This window comes from Tyto alba, unplaced genomic scaffold (assembly GCF_018691265.1).
Source record: "Tyto alba isolate M040663 unplaced genomic scaffold, T.alba_DEE_v4.0 Super-Scaffold_44, whole genome shotgun sequence".
In the NCBI taxonomy this organism is placed as follows: domain Eukaryota; kingdom Metazoa; phylum Chordata; class Aves; order Strigiformes; family Tytonidae; genus Tyto; species Tyto alba.
In genome coordinates, this window is record NW_024881320.1 from 9,221,791 (window position 1) to 9,245,998 (window position 24,208).

General features: G+C 36.1%; 1 protein-coding gene across 5 annotated transcripts in view; it reads right to left on the reverse strand.

Annotated features, from left to right (window-relative positions):
* TANGO2 (transport and golgi organization 2 homolog) overlaps positions 1 to 24,208 on the reverse strand; it is a 46,312-nt gene that overhangs the window by 16,424 nt on the left and 5,680 nt on the right. For 3 of the 5 annotated variants that reach the window (XM_033008296.2, XM_033008293.2, XM_033008294.2), the window contains 4 exons: positions 17,812 to 17,933; positions 11,604 to 11,692; positions 9,585 to 9,704; positions 8,459 to 8,573 (listed from right to left, as the gene is read on the reverse strand). In XM_033008296.2, coding sequence (XP_032864187.1) covers positions 8,459 to 8,573; positions 9,585 to 9,704; positions 11,604 to 11,692; positions 17,812 to 17,867 — 380 coding nt within the window. In that variant the 5' untranslated portion in view covers positions 17,868 to 17,933. The remainder of the gene's footprint in view (positions 1 to 8,458; positions 8,574 to 9,584; positions 9,705 to 11,603; positions 11,693 to 17,811; positions 17,934 to 24,208) is intronic. The other 2 variants (XM_033008297.2, XM_033008298.2) reach the window with 2 other exon arrangements.

The window sequence follows — 24,208 nt, forward strand, 5'->3', positions numbered from 1 at the left end:
ATTTTCAGCTCCTCATTTTTTCCTAAGATAAAAAGACATATCCGTGCCTTGATGCAAATAATAGTATATAGAACGCAATCTCATTAATGATGTATTGGAAGTTAAATTACTCTGCCTAAGTTGACATCCACTACTCAAACCTTAATAACAAGCAAAACAGTCTTGATTGAGCTGCTTATATTCTTCTTAAAAAGCCATTCTGAAAGACATTCTACAGCATCCTTTGCAAGACAGCCAAATTAAGAGGGAAATATCTTATTAATTATCCCAGTCAAAAGAGGCAAGAGGAATACAAAAAAACCCACATCTAAAGCAAAAATAAAACTGCTTTTCCTGCTCTGTGCACTACTCTCCCTCCTCCCAAACCCATAAGACTTTTCTGATTCCTTACAGAAAGTTGTCCAAGTTTTTCAGCATAGTTAGAAGACAGTCATAGCAGTGATATTTGTGTATTGTTTTTATTCTTAAATATCATACAATAAGCTCTCAGTTACTCAATTTACAATTTATCTACTGTTAAAAGAAATGCGGCATTTTCTGATCTTTCCTCTAATGGTTTAGAAACACATTTATTTTTCTAAGCTTTGTTTTTCTTTTTAATATTAAGATTCCTGTTCAAATTTACCTCATGCTCATCTCAAGACTCCTTCCTGACCACCCTAACTCTCCACAGACAACTGCCCACATCAGAATCATGACAACTAACATGCTTCAGTTTCAGCAGGGCACTGAAGATTTTTACTAGACTCTACTAGAGTTGTCATGTGAATGTTTTATCTGTGGTTCAGTAAAAATATTCTTATCCATTGACGAAAATAATTAAAGGTAGTGAAAAGACCATTTGTTTCTTTATCCCATTTGGAGTATTTGCACTGGGAATACCTAGATAGTCTATAACAAAAGCAGCTGAGACAAAATAGAAGGAAAACACAAGATATAACCAGAATGTTATTTCCTTTGTCTCTCAAGATGCAAATTTTTGTTCCACTACCACAAATTAAATTGTGTATGTGACCCATTTATGGAATCTGTTAAAAGAGTTATATTTTCTTAATCAGAGACAAAAGAGGTTTTGAAATTATTACTTTTAAACACACTAAGGCAGAAAAATACAGCATTTTCAATTAATATGAGAAAGTGCTGCTGAAAGTACAGGTGGAAGAAAAAACAAATTCTATTAGCAACAACCTAAACTTCCCTTCTATTTCTTGAGACTCCTTCATGTATAAACATGTTCTGAATTGTAAGTTACACAGAAAAAAAGGTACAGTTTGTTCATGAGCCGGTAAAGACATCAATCAAAACAACATCTGTTTCCACTGGACACATAACATTTTTGTTGTTGAATAAGCTGAAGTATTAGAAATAAATTATTGGAAGAGTGGAAAAAATCTCTAATGAAAGTCACCTATTATGCTGGTTCAGCAAACTTTATTGCCAGTATACTTGTCTGCAGAAATATTTGTATGATAAAAACAAGCAAAAGGTTTATTTCCTGAAATTACTTTGATAGTCATGCCATATACAATGATAAGTCTTTGACTCTTTTTCCTCCTTCAGTTAAATTACCATGATATTTTGCTTTTAAGATAGCTGTATGCTATTACAAAATTTTCTAAAATTTCAAATATGAGACTCCCATATGTTCTCATCTTAACTGGATTCTGCCAGGTCTTCAAGGAGACAGGAAAAACTTTAAGTAGTTGGAGAAGGTGAGCCATACTTTATTTGGCTGTGAATACTAAGCTACATATCTGAGATGTCTGGGACCTCACAGGAGGCAAAGAAAGAATGGAGTTGAAAGGATCAACACACCTTCTATGAGGAGAGCTGGGTGTATGAGTTCAGTTTTTCAAAGACCAAAAGCTTTGAAAACAGAATGATGTTCAGCATCTTGCTCAAAGCATGTTATGACCCTTACAAAGCCCTACATAAACAAAGTCTAGACCCAGGCTGAAAACTGAATGGAAGTTATACTTCACGTACTCCAGTCCTTGTTTATTAATGTTTGGTTAGGACCAGCTGGCCATTTTAGTGATCAGGTCTTTCTCTTCTTCAGAATTCTTTATATTACTTTTATGGCTAGTTAATGAATAGCATGAAGTGATGTTAACGTGTATGATGCATGTCTATCCCAGCTGGGGTTAGACACCTTCCTACAAGCCTGGTTCTGATCAGTACAGTTAAGAGCTGGCACACAGTACTAATACTAGAAAGAACCCCTTGGCAGCTAAAAAAAGGAGAGCATTGAGCTGAGCTGTCATTAATAGACCAGTCTGACATCTTGGTCCCAGTCACATGCTAGGATACAAGTCATATACTCGTAACAGTACACTGGCACACTGCATTTTCCATGAACAGGGACATAGAAAAAGCAATGTACAAGTATTTTAGGTTACCTGAAGTTGCTGAATCGGTGTGTTTCATGAAGCAAACTCTTTATTTTGTATCTCAAAAGCAAGAAATAGTACTTTGAAAAATATCCATAAATAAAATCTAGAGGAATTAATACAATACAGACAACGACTAAGCACAGGGAGAACAAATAAACCAAAGTTAAAAAACAGGGAAAATAAAAAAAGCAGTTGGCTGCTAATAGCCTATTTTAACATTAACACTTGGATCATTAAAAAAAATAAAACTACGGTAGCAATTATAATACATAAAATGCCTGTAATATATTTAAGCAAACAAAGCAAAGTCATTAAGGTCATTACAGGTTTTTTTTCAGTTAAGTCACCAGCAATTACACAAACTATTTTATTGGTACATTAAATACTCTCTCTTCAAATTGTTGAATCTGTAACTGCTGTAGAAGGTCTATGAAGAGAAAAGATCAGAGCAATTGTTATCACCTGAGGTCTCAAAAGACAGTTTTAGATAGAAAGGTAGGCAAATGGCCCAAGCAAACCCTTGAACACAGTTGTAAGACAAGTCCTGTCATAAATGAGACTGCATGCTGAATAAGTAGACACTACTGACTTCCTTTGGCAAAGGCTTTTTATGTGAAAGAACATTATCATCTAGCATCTGTTCTGAGATTCTCATGACTGACAAATTCAGTAACAAGATCCCCTGGAGTTCAACAAAAAGATGGAGAACACATACAAACTGTAGGGTCACTAATTCAGGACTTTTGTATCTTATTATTTCTATATTCCACATTCCCCCAGATGTGTGCTTTCTATTACACTTATCTCCACTGCAACAATGCTGCTGTCTTCTGTCAAAAAAAGACTGAAGCCTTCCAAGAGACTTCTGAAATGGGGATACTTCCAAAATTTAGTTCACTGTGCCAGTCAGCTACTACTTCTTTTATCTTTTGGCTCTGCCTATTCTTTTCCTACTGTTTGTGGATACTCAGTACTGAACATCAAGGCAGATGCCAAGACGAAAAAAAAATCACTCTAAGCTTGATCACAGCAATAGCCCCTGAATCCTGGCCTGGACTCAAATTATCTTCCCTCCCAGCTTTACAAGTATAGATACCAATTTCACTGGAGAAGTAATAAAGGCATAATTAAAGTGATGACAATAGGACCCAGTAGATATTTTTTTTATGCATCAGACAGTGCTGAGAGCAGAAAGAGAGGAAACAAACTACATAGAAATGACGCTTTTACATATATCATTCTGTCAAAAAAATGTAAGCTACAATAAATTTTCTAGAAAATATTTGAGGCAGCATAAATCTCAGTAGTATAGATGCATCACAGCAACAAAGCCATGCAGAGTTTGCCACAATTGCTTCTTAATGCTGATGAAATATAAGCAATGTCCTCCTGCACCCCTGCTTTGCTTCAATTTCAAGGTGGCTTCAAATCATGTTCAATAAAAATATAGACAGAAAGCAAAAGAAAAAAATAACGAGGCAGTAAAGCTCTATAGGGTGTGGTTACCACCAGGTGATCACTCCCCTGGGCACTGAGCTCTAAATCTTCTAAAAGGGTGAATATTTTAGGACACTGGATTGTTTTCTGAGTAACTTGTGCATGGCGAAATAATTAAACTGGCAGCTTGAAATGCTTAACAGTAGTTTAAACTGAATAGTATAGTTCATAGATGCATTTTCTTTTCTTCAGTGTTCAGCAGCTAACTGGAAAACTTGTTCTGTTCTGAAGCTAAAAAACAAACAAGCAAACACCAAACCACCAACTACAAAGCCCAAGCATTTTTGTACACGTATCACCTACAATCAAATGAAACTGTGAAAAGAACAGTGCAGGGTACTCACAGCATACAGCATCTGCTTTAAAGTACTACTCTGATTTTGTTGTCAATGTCTAAATATTTCTTTGGTGTTGTCCTAATTTTTTGAGCCAGGCAGAAGCTGATATCAGAGGGAAGAGATAAAATAAAAAAGATTTTCAGAAAGATTTTTTCCTTCTCTTGACATTAGACTGTCTGTATCATCAGACTTGCAAATGACTGAGGATCTACACAGAAATATTTCAAAGGTGGTAGTACAGAACACATTAGAGAAGTACCTGGACACCTCATTTTCATAAGAAAGTCACAAGGAGCAAGACAGATGTACTCTGCAGAAGGTGGTATTAGGACAGACAATGCATGAGAAGAAATGTAAGGGAGCTTACAGAGCATTCATGACAACTTGCCCATCTACATTCTTTCCACACGAACAAGTCTGACTATCTCACTTTTCACAGGAAAAGCTCCTAAATCTAATCTCTGGAGAGCAATCAAATCCCTCACATTTTCAGTACAGTTATCAAGACAAGGCTACCAGACAGCCCATGTTTCTAATACCTGATCACACTGTTCAGATGTTATAGTCTTATGAGGCCCTGCACTGTCAACAGTTCAGTTAACTCTTCCCAAACACCTTTTCTTCAGGTTGCCTTTTTTACCTCATCAAGAATGTTGCTATGCAACTAATGAACCACAGATTTCCATATTAAAAAATAATATACAGTCTCTCTCTAAATTATACATAAATACATAAACACTATTTAGCATCTATTTTATATATTTGTGTATCTATTCCCCTCTGTCCACACATGTTCTGACCCCACTAGCTTTGGAGATCTGCAGTTTCAACTGGAACTCAGTCCTATCCATCATCATATCAAGGATAAAACCTATTAACCAAATTTCACTCTCCAGATCAGAACATGAAGAATACATTCTAGTACATAATCTCTACTTTTCAATACATTACCAAATTAGTCAATACAATTGATGGTATAGGATACTACATTTCCCCTGAAGGGACTGAAAACTACCTGTCACAGCAGAGAGCAGAAAAGGTAACATGAAAGGCCTTTTTCTGCAGCTTCCTCCATCTGACTTGTTTTGTAAGGGACAATTAATCTATTCTTCATGTAGAAAGTGATCCACTCCTATTAGACAGGGATCTTATTGCATATAAATAATATTGGCTCTAACTGACAACCTGTCAGACACTCTAAACGTGCTGGGAGAGTGACAAGAAGCTGCCACTTCAGTTGGTCCTTCAGGGCAGTCTGTATTACACACTTGGCAGTATGGAACTCAAGTGAGATGCTGCCTCAACAGCCCTAATTCAAGTTTCAGATTCCCAGGAAAGTCTGAGCAACTGTAGCAATTAGATTTGTTGGACAAACACAGGTTTACCCAAGACAGAAATGCTGTCCTGATCAACAAAAGCAGCTCACAGTTACTTCAGGTATTATCACAAAGAAAGAAGAACTCCAAATCTTAAACATACATTTACTTAAAGACCAGTCCAGCCTCTGATAACCTTGTTCCTCTCTAATGAGACCTACAGACAGTCAGAATTGGAGGAGTATCAACACTGCCTTCTTAGAAGCTAATTTTGCAGCACACAAGACTCCAAATAGACATTGTTTGCCATATGCCATACATTCAACATAAAAGTACATTTAGCATAATGGGATAAGTATTCATGACTCTCATACTCAGCAGGTACATCAAGATGATAAACTGAAAAGATTAGAAAACTGAAGGTACCAAGTATTTTTTCCAATACAGTATTCTTATTAAAAAATGAATAGTGTTTAAATTGTCATCATGAGATGCCACAGAGCAAACAGATTACACTAAAAGTGTCAAAAGCCATGCACGTTTAAACTAAGTCACACAAAGCTGTGGAAATAAATGACATTTTACAACCTGTATGGTGGTTTCCAGCTCTTCTTCTCACATCATTGCACCTGTATCATCTAGCATACTGTCATCATAATACTACTGAGAGAAGATAAAAATTTCTTTTCCTGAAACGTGTACCTGAAAACTCAAACACTGTAAATCTCTCTAAATGTGCTACTTACAGTCAGCAATAATACATGCTCAGATATACCCCCACCCCAACAGGGCTTCATTTACACTTCCAATTCATGTTTCCTCTCCATTCCACACCACTTTAACAGAGCCACTCACTATTTGTTACAGAACAGAAGAACGTGTTAAGAATAGTCTTCAACCTTTACTTTGAACAGTAACATGGCCCAACAAAATAGCATCAACTACAGTAACATTTTCTATTTACATAGAGAAGTAGATTCCATGTATATACTACACTTCTCTCAGGAGTAGTTTTAATTTCCTAAAATGACAAGTTTACATATCTTACAGAAATTGCTCTGCATCATTAGCTTGCCAAGATTTTCATTTTATGAGAGTATCCAAGGCTAAGGACATGTCAAAATGGAGATGTTTATGAACACATACAGCTTTCTGAGTGATACTTAGCAAGGAATTATGACCTGCATCACCACAGAAAGACTAATTGAGCATACAATTCCCTATCACCCTAGTATGGAAGAATAAACAAATAGAAACACATGAACAATTGCCTTAAATAATATCAATCAAATCTACTTCAGTATCATCATACTAGCAGCCAGGGCGACTATTCTAAGTCAGAAGAAAGTCACACTTAATCATTGCTTATTAGGTCACAACTTGAATACAAAGTAAAACTTCTTCTGTTATCTTCTCAGTTCAGATACCCTTCCAATTTATGAAAGCTAGCCAGGCAACAAAATGCAGCAGAGAGCAGGAGAAGTCAAATCCTCTGACCGTGGTAAAAATTAATTTAAGCAACAGAAAAATTTTGGAAAGTCTCCAGTGGGATAAAGAACTTTGTAGAGAGTAAAAAATAACACAAGAGCAGCAAACCCTGTAATTGCCTAATGTGCTTCTGGAAACATAACCTATACGCTTATTTCTAAGCGGGCACACCAAACAATTACATTCCTGGTATCTTCTCAGGTGGCATGCATCTGGCTTTCCATATCCATCCTTTTAGACTTCAATCACATATATAAGTTTCATTTCACTTTCCCATCATATCATAGCAAATTAAAAAAATGAAAACTAATAGCCTAGCAGAGCTTGAAATAAAGATCTTTCTTATAAAAGAAGCCATGAAAAGAAAAACAAAACAAGACATGACAAAACACTGGGAGGGAAGTCAGAAACTAAGTAAGAAATGACTGTTAAGTCTGAACCACCAGTTGAAGGTGGTCTAATACAAAAATTGAAAAATGTAAATGCAAGGCCAGTTAGCAACAGGGTGCTAGAAATTCTCTTCACTGAAAACAGTAAACATTACGACCTTCTGCTTTAAGTGTATGTGGTTTCCCAGAAGCATGCAGAGAAGCTGAGTGGGAAAAGGCCCTGTGCCATCAGGTTGTCTAATAAGATTAACGCTTCTGCATAAAGTATGCCAAAGCAGTAGTGTGCTCTTGGCAATTTATACCTGCTTATGGTTATGAAGTATGCATCTAACTGAGAATTGATACATAGCCTGGAGATGACTTTGTCCTGGATTTTCATTCTTCTGAATCAGGCACAATGCAAAGAAAAATCAGCACATATACTTGTGTGCACACACTTGCATGTGCAGTGGAAAGGACTATGCCAAGCACGTGGATACTGGATGATAGTCAAAGGTCCTTTCTTCAGCTACAGAACCTGAAGTAGTTAAAAAAAAAAAAAAAAAAAATCAGCACCTAACCAGTATGTTAATGTTTCCACAAAGATTAATGATACAGCCACTCTGACAGGACTAACAGCTTGAAAGTTTTCAGCTGTTCTAATCCTGCCACAGTAGGCCACCTCTCAGGGGAAAAAAAAAAAAAAAAAAAAAAAAAAAAATCTGAGAATTTACAGAGCCAGGGTTTTGTTTTCAGGGTGAAGACTGATGATGGCCTTTTAGGGAAAGAATTGCAAGGAATTTTGCAGGAAGCAATAATTAGAATACAAGATAGCCCTCCAGTGTTTGGGAGATGAAAAATTAACAAAGGAAATTATGACTAGAGTAACATCAGGATCTTGCATGCCAACCAGCAAAAAAAAAAAAAAAAAAAGAGCTCTAGCTTTAGTTTGTGACAGGCTTCTGTACTGTTACACTTCTGTGCTAAGAAGTTTATGTACATCACTGTTACTATCTTTCTCCCTTTGACATTTGAACTGTGATGCTTTGTAGACTTACTTCAAGTCAGCTGCTAATAAATTAAATCCATTGTAAAGATGTCCTTCTACTGAAACTTTCTTCAAGTAAGAGTAGCTGTCCAGATCTGTAGTCAAGAAGTTTGTTACAAGAGCACCTAAGAAAGAGAAGTACATAGAGAAACTTGTATGTGTGAACTCACTATTATGACAGGCTTGGTAAAACAAACAGTAAGACACAAGATTCCTCTTACCAACAGGGTATAACAGTGTGGAAAAAAACATCCCAAAAAATCCAACAAACCAACTAGACTTTAAAAGTCTTACAGCACTGTATCATGTTCACATTAAGAGCTTGACTTTTACTCTGAAGAACTCAGTCAAAAGCTCTTGGTCAAAACTTCTACAGAATCCATATTTACTAACTGTTCTATACTGGAAGTGCCTTTCCTCTCCTTGCACCTTGCCAAACTCCTTATTGTCTTGCTCCATTTCCCTTATACAAGACCCTAAAATAAAATATAAATGACATAGTTCATTTGTTTCTTTGTATAACATGTATTGCCACTGCAATATATTCCCAATGCAGTACCACATGACAGTTACAAACAGACCTACTTTTACTTTAAAAAAAACACCCCATAGATGTACTCTTTTGGAAGTTTTTTTTCCTATTACTTCTGCTCCTCTGATTTATCAATGGGTAGGGGGAGAAAGGACTACAATGATCTTTTAGGCTAACCTCCAGCATAATCCAAGTTGTATTGTTTCCCTGACTTAGATGTTTGCACAAGAACATACACATTTTAAAAAGTCTACTGTAACCTAAATGTAGCTCAACGCTTATCTAGCTGTTCTGACTGTTAATTAAAATTACTTTCAAGAGAAGACAGTTGGTGCTGCATTTCTTGTCTGAATGTAACTTCAGGCTGTAGGCACTACATCTTGCTTTACTTCTGCCTGCTTGATTAGAATAGTATTATCCAAGTCAAGCTTCCCACAGAGGTACTCAAACTCATCAGTTCACAAATTCCATTTGCAGCACATAACCATTTTATTTGTCCATAAAGTGGTGTTAACAAAATTAATACTGTCAGAATCATTATTTTACTGGGACACCAGGGCTTGTTTGTCCACTTTCTTCTTTTTCTATTTCCACTCCTTCATACCTCTTCCTTTTGCATTTTTATCAATCTTTGGCTGCATATAATTTGTCAGGGCTGCCATCTTGCCTTTCTTACTGATTCCCAGCCATGTCCCACCTTCTTTTCCTTCCTCCATATCCAGACCTAACGGAGTAAGTAAAAGTTAGATTATTACATTAATCTTAAAAAAATCTCAAACTTAAATTAGAATTTCTTAACGCAAATCCTGAGTCTTGATCAGGCTGGATAAAATGCAGTAGGTACAAGACTGTTTTTCTGGACAAGTGAGGCAAGCCTACCTAAATCACCTGACTCCAATTCTGCACTTTCCATTATTTTCCAAGCTACTGCAAAAATAGATGAGAGATAATGAGAAAACTAAGAGCAAAATTATAAGCTTTGCCTATATGCTAAAACACATATAAAACTTTTAAGTAGGCTCAGAACGCTTGTTAGCTCAAAAGCAGACCTTAGAAGATTAATGTTATTTGCAAGTTTAAATCACAAGTAACCAGGAAAATTTCAAGTAAGCTAGGTAACTGATAAAAATCTTGGACCCTAGTAGCAGTAATTTACATGGAAGAGGGGGACCAACAGAAGTGAAGCCCACAACCAAACCTCTTGCAAGAGGAGAGTAAAAAAAAAAACCCACTACCTATTTGTAATGAGCTCATGTTAACCAACAAGCATTTAATAGAAAAACAAGAACTAGTTCAATATAACATGCACACTGTTAGAAACCTTTTAATTCTGAATTATCATGTCAAATAACTTTCATTACAAGATCAAAAGAACAGATTTTGAGTCCTTATTCAGAAACTTCTTTCTTTCTTCAGTATCCACAATTTCAGTGTCAAGTTTAGTCATATCACATCTTTACACAACACTTTTACTACTGTTCTTTACCTTAACTGAAAGGCACACAGAAGAAAAACATACAGCTTTGTTGACCAATGCTCACTGACTAACATATAGCAATCGCTGTTTTTCAAAACTGCTCTAAGTGCAAATATTTTCACATTTTTAAGTCACAAAGAATAAATTTTATTTATTTTGGTTCAACCTGCTGCTATCATTTGAGATAACATTATTAACTCAACAGCATATATTAATGAGATGATCACAGATACACCCCCTGGGTGGTAAATATACCAGCTTTTTATGCCAGATATGGACAGAGCTGACAAGGGTATAAAAGACAAATTCAGGACCCCTCAGTTTTCAGGGTAATTTTTTGCTTGTTTTGAACTGCTAAGTAGCAGGGCAAGCAGCATTCAGAATGCCTTACACGAAACAGAAACATCAGCCAGAACTTCAGAACCAAGGGAGTTGTAGCACAGTGAGAGTAATTTATCCTCACAGGCCTCCTTGCCAATGACAATAACACACGGCATCAACAAAGAGTATTTGCAAAGTCAAAATCTTGCATTTAAACAAAACTTTGTCTTCCACAGCTTCACTTTTGTTTCCAAGAAAAGGCAGAAGTATTGATTATAGTTAGAAATGTCTACAGATAGATTCCCTACAAAGGAGAACCAGACAGCTAAGTGACTGTACTATCAGTTTAGCAAAATGTAGAGATGAAAGCTAATAAACTGATGGATCAATAAATAAAATTATTCTGTCACCTATAAATTATTAACCAGTAAGAAACGAAAAAGTTTTCACTTTCTTGAGAATTGGTTTAATCATTTCAAGTCACTACTACAGACAATCAGTCTGTAAAATAACTAATTCCACATATTTTAACTATTTCAGTGTGTCTGACAAAGCTGAAGTAATTGTGATAGACAAATTAATCTGCACTGTTCAGACTGAAATCAAAGAATATAAAACTGGGACAAAACCCACAAGATATTAGAACACAAGTAAGATAATAATAGTGCAACTCATCTTTCAAATTGATGACAAGTTTTCCCCAGAAGTACAGGGAAGCACATTTCTTATTAGAAATGCAGCATCACCACTCCAGTAACAAAAATCCAGGCCATAACTCCCTTATAAATTGTATGAAAACCACTCAAAACAACAAGACACACATACCACTAAGGATCTCATTGCTGCTGTCCCAAAAATCTGCCGATTTGGATGGTCTGTGGTAAAATTCATCTCTATTAGCTGCTAGAATAAGCCTGTAAAGCACAAGAGGAAAGAGATACTATTACTTACAAATAGGAACTTCACAGTACAGGCAGGAACAGAACCCAAATCTTGCTACAGCATTATCTCATTTAAGTATGAAACCATCCTTTATCGTCCCATCCCACCTTTATCACTGAGTGTAAAGGCTGAATGACACCTGAGAGCAGCCTTATCTCTCATGCCTTAAAGACATTCATCAAGTCTGTTTTATATGAATGAGGCAGCTATTATTTTCAAAGAATAATCCTTGTAACACAAGATACTGAATTAAGATCACATAAGCCATTTTAGGATTGCTCAGTATGTGAAGTTACAGCTTAATTAAAGAAAATTTAGAGGTAACCCACAAATTCAGCGATAACTTACAAAAAAAAAAATCTGGAACATCAGAGTATGTCTTTACTGGATCATTACTTAGGATCATGTAGTCACATTTTTTTTCAGTCTATCTTCAACACCTAAAGCTTCATTTACGTGGTTCAAAGACAGAAGTCAGATGCTTTTGTCTGTAAGTACCCAGATAAATTTGTGATAGTCTCAAAGGTCCAGCCCCACTGAAATCTGTTTGAAGAAATGACAGCGTGCTCAAGGAGGCAGAGAAGTAAAGGGAGAAGACCTGGGTTTTTCTAACAATGGAGGTATTTTGGTGGGGCTTTTCCCCCTCTGTTTCCGTTGCGTTGTGGGTTTTTTTTGCATGTGTAGTTGCTTGCATAATCTGAGTTCTACCAGAACTGTAGGACTAAATAATTGAATTGTTAATGAGAGTCAGCCCTTGCAGGAGAGAAACTACAAACAGCCCTGGAGGCTACACAATCAGGAGACAGGAAGAAGTTATGAAAAATAATACGCAATTAAAAAACACTGCCAGATGAAATCCATTGTTTACATTTAGAAATAAACACATCACTCCACAAGACCAAGTGCTGTCCTGACAAAAAGCACGTGGCAGCTTTTCACGTGTCATCTAAAATTTGATAATTTTAGAAAACATATACTTTGTACTTTGATAGTTATCTCTGATAATTATCATACATGGCTCCTGCAGACTTGGAAGACCAAGTTCAACATGATATTTAAGAAGCAGTGGACACACAAGATAGGACAGGTCTTCTTCAAAAGTTCCAGGCTTGGCAGCAATGCAGATCAATCAAACTCAATGATAGCACCAGTTCAAGCCAGTCAGGCTGTGAATGTAAAGCAGGTAAGACTTAAAGAGTCAGCACAGACAGACAGGTTCAGAAGAAATTGGAACAGTCTCAGTTCTTGGCCTTTGAAAAGCAATAACTGTTTCTGTCCACTTCTTCCAGCAGAAGTTATTAACAAAAAGCAAATTACAGATCCTACAAATATCTTCCTGAACATACGCTACAGTCATTTCATTAGCAGTGTTAGTACTGGAACACTAGAAAGAAAAGTCTAGGCTAATCTGACTGTGCACATCCATCTTCTGAAAGTGAGAAAGTTAGCATTTTCTGTTAATTCCAAAGCAGTGGAAGACAGCATCAGAAAGTAAATTTAATGAATTACTGCAACATCAAATAAATGCAGGGTATCTATAAATAAAAGCTCGAGTTAAAAGTGTTACTGGGTTTCTGTGCTGATAATCATCATTCAGACACTGCAATTCTCAAACCTGTAGATGGGCTTTTATTTGATACTGCTTTTTCATCAGTCTTTTTTTCAATCATTATTTTAGAATTAAAAAAAAAAAAAACCACACAAGTTTTTTTCACTGGTAGAACATCCTCATGTGAAGAGCAGGTAATAGATTTGGCTGATCCAAGGAAAGGGCAAAAGGACAACTGTAACCCTAGTCAAGCCATATACTGGAGACTCAGGGCAACTGATGACTGCAAACATGCTTGTGCACAAGTCCACCACACCATACCATGATCCAACTGCTAGCACTTCCAAAGTCCTGCTCATTATTACCCATAACATGACTTGCCTTTATTTCAATGGAAAGACTGTGAGTGTTCCCCATTCCCTCCAGCTATGTTGCTTAATATTTGATTTTAATTAAATGTCATCTTTCAGAATCCTGCAGATTTTCTTAGCCAGTTTCCTATAACCTCAATATCTTCTTCACTGTCAGTGCCTCCTACCAGCCACACGCCAATTACATGCACACAGCAGAAGCCAAGTTTGCTGCTGTAAACTGAAGTCAGACCATACAATTCAATTTTCAATCTCATTTTTAAAGCCACAACACACAAGAAGCAATTCAGTGAAATCTCATTACTTTACTCAGCATTGAAATGTAATGACATTTTCTGCAGGTTTCTGGACTTTCCTGCAAATTCATCTCTTCATTAACACAATGTTTTAAAATACAATCATGAGATGCCAGTTGCACCTTAGAAATATTACAGATTTATAATCAGCTCTAGAGAAAATACAAAAAGGCTAAACTTCAGTGGCATGCTCCCTGTAAGCAAGATGCTTAGTATTTTGTCCAAAGCACAATGTATGTACTTTTTTATCTTTCCAATGACAAATAGTCATAATGTTGTTCCTCTCAGACTTGTCTTATTTCTCTTCTTATAGCTGATTATAGTCTTTAACCTACAGGCTTTCAGTTGGTTTACCAAATTTGTCATCTTGCTTGAATATCCTCCATTTACAGCATGCATCCTCATTTTACAGATTTTCATTCAAATAAACATCTCTACTGTTAAAAAATAGTTTGTCTGAAGTGCATTTCTCATTTCCTGCAGCTCCAATTATATTTTGCCTTCAATAACTCTTCACATGAAACTACCGTTTGTTTATAGTATCTAAACACTAAAAATAAGTGAAGTCTTTCTGGTGTGATTGATTCCCCATCTCAAGTTTAATACACAGACTCCTAAATTTAGCACAAGGCTAGTATACAGGATCGCTGTAATAAAAACATCTTTGTCTTTTATGAAACATAATCATACTGAAAAGGAGCAATATTAAGTGACCCTCATCTTCTAATAAATTGCAAAAAGCCTATTCAACTATTTTTATAGCTGAAATAATTCAACAGTATTGGAATTTACATATTAAGATTTATTTTAATGTTAAGACAGAGAGATGTAAACATGAGAAATCATTCCATTAAAGCAATTTCCTACAATGTAATTCAGTTCCATAAAAAAAAAGACTCTGTGATTATAGCTTTCAAGCTTGAAAGGTATTTATTTGTAAGATGCACACAGTATAGTTCAGAAAGCTGTAAAGCCAGCGTGTTACCTTTGACAATAATAATGGACTACAGTAAAGCATTTGCTACACTGCACTAAACTTTACTACAAATAGGCCAGCTGAGAGAACACAGAGGAAAAAGGGTAGAATGGCAAGTTGCAAGGGTACAGGAAGATAGATTCATTAGTGTATCACTAAGGTGAACTGTAAGCTTTTTACTTAATTAGGTGCTCATGAAAATTGGCTAATGTACTGCTCTAGAAACCAAAGTCTGCCTGGATGGAAAATTCTCCTAAGTGTTATGAAGAACACATCACAGTTTGAGAAATTTTATTGGCTACAATAAAATGGCCAACGAAAGGCAATTTGTCTTTTCAAGTTTTAACGCCTATTTTAGATTCTTTTAGTTAGAAATTAAAAGTAGAAGATGATAAGATAATTGTAGATGCCTGTTCTAACATGGACAGACAAATCATTGTCTACAGCTACAGAAATCCTCTTTTGGTTAGGAAAACTGCTCCAAGAACTCACCATGAAATAAACAGAGCCATAGCACAGTGTAACACACATGAGCTGTCAGGAAGAAAGAAAAAAAAAAAAAAAAAAAAAAAATCACACTTAGCAAGAGACTAGTATAGAGAGGTCTAACTTGGTCTAATATATAAATAAATATGTGTGTATAAAAACATATAAATATATAATATATATAAATATATATATATATGTGTATATATAAGTAAAAAATATTAAGATAATTAGGAGGGCTGGATACCATTCCCAGTTGGTACTCAGACCTATGTCCTTCAGAAAGCTGAGGGAAAGGTAAAAGAAAAAAAAGAAAACCTTTATGATCAATTTAAGAAGAAAGAACTTCAACATTCTTCTGAATAAAGAAAAGCAAAAAGATTTAGTTATGGTGTGTTAAGGAGAAAAAAAAAAAAAAAAAAAGAAGAGTAAACTTATGTATCTGATGTTAAAAATCTGACACCAAGAACACTATGGTCTGGCACTTATCACCAAAACAGATGGCTCAGAGTAATTTATCTCAGAAGTATAAAGCAAGATGTTACTTAAAAGGTAGCAAGGAAGGTAAAGACAAATAAACATTCCTGAATTTGGGCCAAGCCATCTCAAAAGTGTTTTCCTATTTTGACACCGATAGAAAACTGTTTTCTGCTATAAATCAGTAATTTCAATCATGATGCAAATTTTTGTAGCAAGCAAACTACTATAAGTTTTACTTTTAAATATTGATCATGGCAGAAAGTTCACTTGGCAAGCAACTACAGTTTACATGCAAAGGATCTTCCCAAGAGGCATCAAAATTATGAATCTGTCCTTTGCTAACTAGCAACAGAAAGTCAGACCAAATAAATGGATATATTAGTTCAGCACCAGTCACATCATAAACAAAAACCCTTTTTAGGCAGATTCCAGATGCAGAAAGGAATGCACTCTATGGACAACTGATGCTTTGGTTCTCATTTCCTTTCTTTCCATAGAATGGCATCTGCTTCTTAACACAAAAGGGCAGAAAAACAAGTCGATGAAAGACACAATGATTTACAGAGCATACTCTGAAGGTTTCTGGATGAACACCAATACTTGTACCCCACAAAGTGATATGGGACCTATACAGTACATGTAAATACAGAAAGCAATAGTCTACAGTCTTTTCACTGGCCTGAAGAGCTATCTTTCTATTACATACTGAATGTACTCAAAGATACTGACACTGGATATGACCTTTTAAAATGAAGGGCTGTAATGAGAGAGAAAATTACTACAGGACATTTAATTTGGGGGAAACTTACTGCATGACATCAACATATCAAGTAAAACTTACCTAGAAGTATGGATGCTTATTTTGTCTTAAGCTTTTGGCTAAAGATTTCATACACATGACTATTAGTTCATTGCAAGCAGATTTGGGGGAGCGGGAAGGCTAGGACACTTATTCTCCAGTTTACAGCACTACTTGCTTTACATTGATACAGGAGAATGAGTTTGAAAGCAGTGAGTTTTGATTTCCAGCATTTTCTGAAGGTCTAAGTACTTAATTTTAGGGCAAACAGCAACTGAAGATTTAAAAGTACACCTTGTCCCAAAAGCAAACTGATAGGCATAAGTAACTGTGAGAATACCTTGACCTCAGCTATCCATATCTTAAAAAGCAACTGCACCTATCCACAAGGTAGTCAGTTCTGTCAAAAACACAGTGGAAGAGCAAGCAGTGGTAGCCATGCTGTAATATGGAACAGAGCAGTGAACTACACAAAGGACAAGAAGGTGCTGTCCTTGGGAGGAAACAAGACAAAGTGGCAATTCAAAGTTAACAAGAAGCTACATAGGCAGTTAAATCTCAGTATTAGTACCTTTTGGATTCATAGGGTACTGCTCTCTTGGCTTACAAGACTGGACTAGTACATATTAACAGAGGAGAAATTAATACCCAGAGTGGTTAATAACTGCAACAGTTCTGCTCTATTTTCTGCCCATTATTTTCCAGGCTGAAGTTAAATTGTTGGTTTCAAACTGAAAGTCCTAAACATATCTACCCTACTGATATAAGGGTGCAGCTACAGCTGTGATGCCCCAACAAACACAATTTCCCTTAGTTTAATGATAAAGTAGAATGCAGGACTTCCAAACTCTGGATTACAATACTTAAAGGATTTATCCTACACCACATGATAGATTACCAATAAAAGGTCCATGATTACAAAGCCCAAGTCTTCTGACATGGTCTAAAACCAAAGGGTTCTCAAAAGGTTACAGTAAATCCTCCAATGGGGAAAGTCATGAAGTTAAGCATTACAGAAAAACGTAACTGAACACGTAATACTGACTAGAGTTTGTAATCCCAACATTAGCTGCAAAAATCAATTGTATAAAAAAATTGTATAAAGAAGTCTGTTTTAACTAGAACCATCTTTACCTGTATGCATTTTTTGAAACTGGTCGGGGGTCAAATTTGAATAGAAGGATGCACATTGAAGGATTAATGCTTCTATCTTGCTTATTCCACAAAGGCTCAGTTCAAAGTCATTCTGTAATAGCCTACAAAGGAAATAAAGATTATTATACTGCAAATGATGTAGAGATAACCTTGCTTCTATCCTGAAGGTTAAAGATTGCAATGTTCGCACTAGTAACTCACAACAAAAATAAAAAAATAAAACAGGACTTCCAAACCAGATTTGTTTCTATGAATGGCTTACTACCAAAATTCTTAGGGCAGTTGTTCAAAAATTTTGCTTGTCTAATTGAAATTTTTAGGAAGGAAACAAGCATCAGGAAAATACTGACAGAGTCTACACTGCTAGCAATACATGAAAGAAAAACTATTATGTAATTTTCTGCTCATTACCAATAAAGTACCACTACTCTTTTTCCCATCTTAAGTAAAGCAAAATGCTTCTGTTAGAATAAAAGGAGAAAATAGGACTCAGACTGTTGCAGAAGCTGGAAAAAGCCTGATCAAAGACACTCCCAAACCTATAAAATCAGTATACTTAAAGCCAAACTATTGTTAAAGTCCAGGAGAAAGTATTATTGTTTAACATCAGGGAAGACATCAGATACAAACAAAAATATACTGGACCAGAGTGTACATTTTGATAGATAGATTCCAGCACTTGTGGTATGTTTAAAATTCTGGCCATGCTCAGACTGCATGACAAATCTATTTTCTATTTCAAAACCACATAACAGCTTTCAAACATTTTGTGTTGTCCCAATGAAAATTTTTCTGGTAATAAAACTGCAGCCTGATCTTTACTTTTTGTGTCTGCTAAAATAATTATCAGAATGCTACTGACTAACCATACATAATCGTGTTTAACTGTTACTGAGAGGTTTTTCCATGCAGGAGTTCTCAAGGTAGGTGAAGAGGGGAAGAGGACAGGCACAATTCAATACCACAACTCTAAGGCCATCTGAGTAACCCAGTGACTGAAGCAACTTCTGTACGAAAAGCACAATTTTGAACCATACTTTCAGATATGTAAAAAGTGTCTCTCTTGCTCTTTAATTCCCATATCATTTACCTTAAGAAGCATCAGGAAATTGATGATCTTGACTACACCTTGTATTACCAGAAATAGAGCTACAGGTGCAGCATTTATACAGATTTTTTTTAATTAACAGCTTGCCAGTAGCTGCTGGCTCCTGTTAAGTCACAGTTCAACACTAAAACTAGCCTGCTGTTGCTGTCGTGGCACAAGTTCAGTCTTGCAATCTAATATTCTGCAAAGAAATTCTTCTGTTGCAGGAAATTAAATAACTCAGAGGTACAACACTCCTGACACTTGCCAAAGCACAATAGTGCAAGGGAGTGTGTGTGTATGTCCCAAAGTATTTTAAATTCTGTTCTGTGACAAAAGGAATTTCTTGCCCAAGATGACTTCAGTTTACTAGCTAAGAGCAGCAACAGCCCAGCTATCCCAACTATTCTGTTTAACATGCTACAAAATAATGCATTGGAGAAAACCAAATTCAATCACACCATAGGCTTTCTTTGCCTCTAACAAGTCAATCCCAAAATAACTGGTTTAGAAACTAATAATAAACTGAAGATGCAGACTTGAATTTTGGGTAACTGATAAACTAGCCAGGTGTTTTAGAAGATCCACCGTCAGCTTTATTTACAAAATCTAATCAGTTTCAAGGTGGTGTTATCACCCTTCTCAGACTCCTATTGCTTAATTTTCAATAGACTGCAATCATACTGGACTTCTACAACTGAACTACCAGTTCTGGAAGACTTCAATCTTCTACATACAGATCTTGTTAGCTTTTCACAAAGCTTGGGATCTCGTGCCCCAGCTGCTTTATGTCAGTAAGCTTAAGTAACACTGACCTGCTCAAACCTTCCACTCCAACTCTTAAAAAGAAACTGAAGCAAAACAAAATTACAGTCACAGTTCAAACCAGAGCACAAATTTCCTAGAGCAATGGACATTTTGTGAACTAGAGCACAATGCCATTTCCAGATAATATATTTAAAACATAACACAAACCATGTTATGGTATTTCTGAAACCTTTTATACTTCCTTTTTTTTTTTTTACCTTAAATTTCTGATTTTGTCCAGATATCCAGGCAGTATCTACATGCCATACCCTACCCCAGTTTATTTATTCAGGATACTATTTCTTCTACCAGAAGGGATTTAAATGGCAGATCTTCCTATTCATTATTTACTCCTCTGGAACATCGTGTCATTCCTTATTCTGTACCTGCTAGCTTTCATTTAAGCTTTTCTTCTCATAGTCCAGAATTTTCTTGTCTTGCCTTATGTCCTTCTCTCACCTCCAAACCTACTCTGCCTCTAGATACTTGCATGGTTATTGGACATTTATTTTTCTGTTTGGTAATTTTTCTGTCCCCAGAAGAACATGATGGGTTTCTTCATAACTCAGGTTCTTCAGCATGCTTATTGCACAGTCAAAACAGTCATGAAAATTATTCACTTCATTCCACAAGAAATTCCAAACAGGTCCCTACCATATACTTGTCAATCCAACCAGCCTAGTGGATAAACTACAGATTGTTTAACTGTAGGAACCTGGGGTATCATCAAATCTGGCAGATGTTTCCCATTAGAAGACAGGGATGCCAAATAATCCTCTCAGGGATGCACACAATTCTCCAACAAGGTTGGGTCAAATAACAGTCACCCCTCTTTCCCAAATGACCCAAATCTCACAGTGGGTATTGTTTCTCACTTAGTGAACAGGCTGCACAGAAGTCAAACAGGTTTTTTTTTCCTTCCACTTCAATAAGTGAATCTTTTGCTGACAACAACTTAACTGAACGTAAAACGGAACAGGAGGAATATCAACGAACAACTGAGCTGCACCAGGCTCAACGCTGGGTAAGACATCCTCCTTCCTGTTCCAAGTTTTATAGATGGGAAGTTCAGTAGACAACTGCTCCCCCCCTCTCCCCAGCCCCCAATATCTCAACAGGACTTGCAGGCTGTGTTGCTAAGTCACACTGCAAAGATGCAAATAAGCTGCTGCACCAAAAAGGAAAAGCAGCGAGTTTTCTATTAACAGACATATTTAACATTAGCAGTTTGGAAAGCTAAACCTGGTAACAGCATTTTAAAGCGGCCCCTGTCACATTTTTGAACATGCAAACTCTAACATATGTTACTGAATCTGCTACCGCTAGTTGTACTTTTACCAAAAAAACTCAAATTTATCACATTAGTAATTTTAATTATGCAGATTTCAATTTTACAGTTCAAATCTTTGTTTTATCTTATATTTTCCTTTTCTTCCCAATCTGCAGCCTACATGGGGAAGTAAACTTTTTGTCTCTGAACCAGAAACCAGAGCCAAGCATTAGCCAGTGACTCATGCAACACACTGATGATGATGCCAAAAAGATCTAAATTAATACTGGAAAAGTCTCCGCAAAACAGACAGCAGCACAAGACTGATCCTAACCATGGCTCTGAGAACTCACATTGCAAAATCTTCCTTGGAAGCCCACAAAAAAAACAGACTGATGATTTTTGCTGAGATAAGGGACAATTAATTTCAAAGAGCTTTAGTTTGTCTTTAAAATGTGTACCAAAATGCTATATTAAAAAATAAATCTAGATCGAGTGATTTCTTGCCTGTTTGTTGAGCAACTTGTTATAAAGATATTGACTAACAATTCAGTTTAATAAGCAGTTCCATTGTAATTACAATTTTGCATGTCTTTCAGAAGGTAAAGGGGCTACAGCTTCTATTGTCAAGGATATATTACTGTCTGCCCATCAGAAATTAACTTATGTCCATAAAGCACATTAAGTAAAATGCATTAACAGAGTGGTTCATGGAACAAGCAATACACTAGATTAATACTGTACAGTGCTGTTCACTGGTCCCTACTTAAGACAGACAGAAATATAATAGCTTCATTTTTTCACCTTTTCCTCAGTGTGAGCATCAAAATTGACATTTATAAATATTAAGCCATGCCCGACTATTTCAGAAATAACACTCATAGCTCAGAAGAGATCCCCTTCAAATCTACAGTTGAGGTACCCATTTACAGCATCAGCATGAAAATGGTAGATAATTAGGTAATTTTTCTTTTTTTCTTGCACAAAGTGCAAAAAAGCACACTTGGTGAAAGCAGGGATATAAAAGACAATTTTAGTGGGCAACTGTCACTCACTACTGTTGCCAACTATGGCAATACGGCTCCCAGAATTCATTAGGTATCCTGACAGACAATTAAAGGGATGACTCAATAAAAAACTGTTGACAATCACTCATAAAACTACTGTTTTAATAAAGAGGTTTCAGGCTCCATTAGCTGATTTATTGAGTTCCCTTCAAATAATCAATTCAGTCCAGCTGCTTGCGCAGTTACATAAAGTCAACATAAAGTTTACACAAAAACTGCCAGTCAGAAAACAGCCACAGAGTAAGTTTTTACACTCGCTACAATTATCTAGAGGGACAAATACTTTCAACACTTCGATGCCTTTCTAGACTCCATTATTACTGGGTACCACTGCTTTAACAGAATTATCTTTTTGTCACCCCATCAACCCTGCTTGATGTTATTACACTTCTTTAAGTTACATTTGTGCTTTTAATAACACATTATTCATCTTGGGCTCCACCTGCTGGCCTTGAAACAAGCATAAGTGTTTACAGGTCCTACATAAACAGTCCAGCCTTTTCTCCTTTTTTTTTTAACCCCCTTAGACAGAAGTGTTTAAGCCAGCTAAAACAGAGGTACCCCTTAAAATGTCACATACACTATCAATGCTATTTCCCTATGTACTCATTAGTATTTCAGTACCTTCTTTGACCAAAGCTGATGTTGCATTCATAACACCTGTTGTGTTTCTATACTCAGGGCTGGATGTTAGCCTTAAAATTTCTAAAGGAAAACATACTGTAAGTCAGACAATTAACAAATATTAAGAGGAAAAAAAAAAAAACCAAACTGAAGAGATTCTGTCATAGACTCAATAAGTACATACCTATTTAATCAAAAAAATCTTTATACAGGTGTAATTCTTTCAAGCTCACATTCACATAAAAGAGGGTGCTACAACTACAGGGATGAGATAAGCATATTCCACAGAGCTGCCATTACGAAGTAGATGTGCTCAACTCAGCTTTCTCGTCATTCACTTATAGTCTCTCACAGATCAAGGGGAGGACAAGATGAAAGATTAGGTCAGCACTGGCTTCTACACTTGCAACTTGATCCTACAGCAAGTCCAAAGCTTGATCAAAAGCTGGCTTTCTATCTGCATTTCAGCAGAAAATGTGTCTTCAGAACTATCCTTATAGATGAAGGAAGTGGCTTAGTTCAAAAAAAAAAAAAAGATAAAAGAAGGAGTTCAAATCAAAAAGGCTAAGTTGTGGCATAACACATGCCTTCTGGTTTTCTTTTTTGAAGACAATACAAGACAGAATATGCACATAGTCCAACATGACATGGTCTGCAGAATGGGGGAAAGAACCCCACCCTAAGGCGGAGACAGTGAAGACTTCTTGCTCTCTGGATAATGAGCTTTTAAAAATCTAGCTTGATTTTTCCTAGTCAATAAGACAACAGTTAACAAGGATGAAATGATAGCAACAATCTCCTATTTCTGTAATATGTTTCTAGTTTGCTGTGTAACTTACGCCTAATACACACAAACCAGCTTGACAAGAATTACAAACATCCTGTAATTAAGCATTCTGCTCCAAATGGCACTGCCGATTTGGAAATGACATTAAAGTAACTGCCATTCTTATTCTGTGTTACTGTACTCTGTTAGATAGTACAGCATGTTGTTTTGCTCATTTTAACAATCTGTTAAAAGCCTGAGTGGATATTTGCCAGCATAAGGTAGCCTTTACAGGGACTATCAAGAGACCAAAACATGATAGATTGTGTATGTTCTTTTCATAGGGTTCTACCATCATTTGGTTGATTAGAAGCAATCAGTTCACAATTTGGCATAAAACCATTTTACCCTTAAGAACTCCCAGCAGCAGCCTTTGAAAAATGAAGCCATTTGTTATGTATTTTGTTTTCACAAATGAAGCATCATAAATAACATCTGTCAGTTACCACAGTGATCTCAATTGCTTCTCAGCTGATCCAAAACTGTTGTTTAGGTGCAGTCTAAGAGACAGCTAAAGATCATTAGTCACTGAGCTCCGATAGTTTTATGTACCACAACAATAACTCATGGTCAGGAAAGTCTGAAACTATTTTACTGCTTATTTTGAATTTGTCCAAAGGAAACCGAGCATTACATTCCTCAAATGACCATAAAAGAATAAAATCACATGCATTATTTTCAGTAGTGGAATGAGA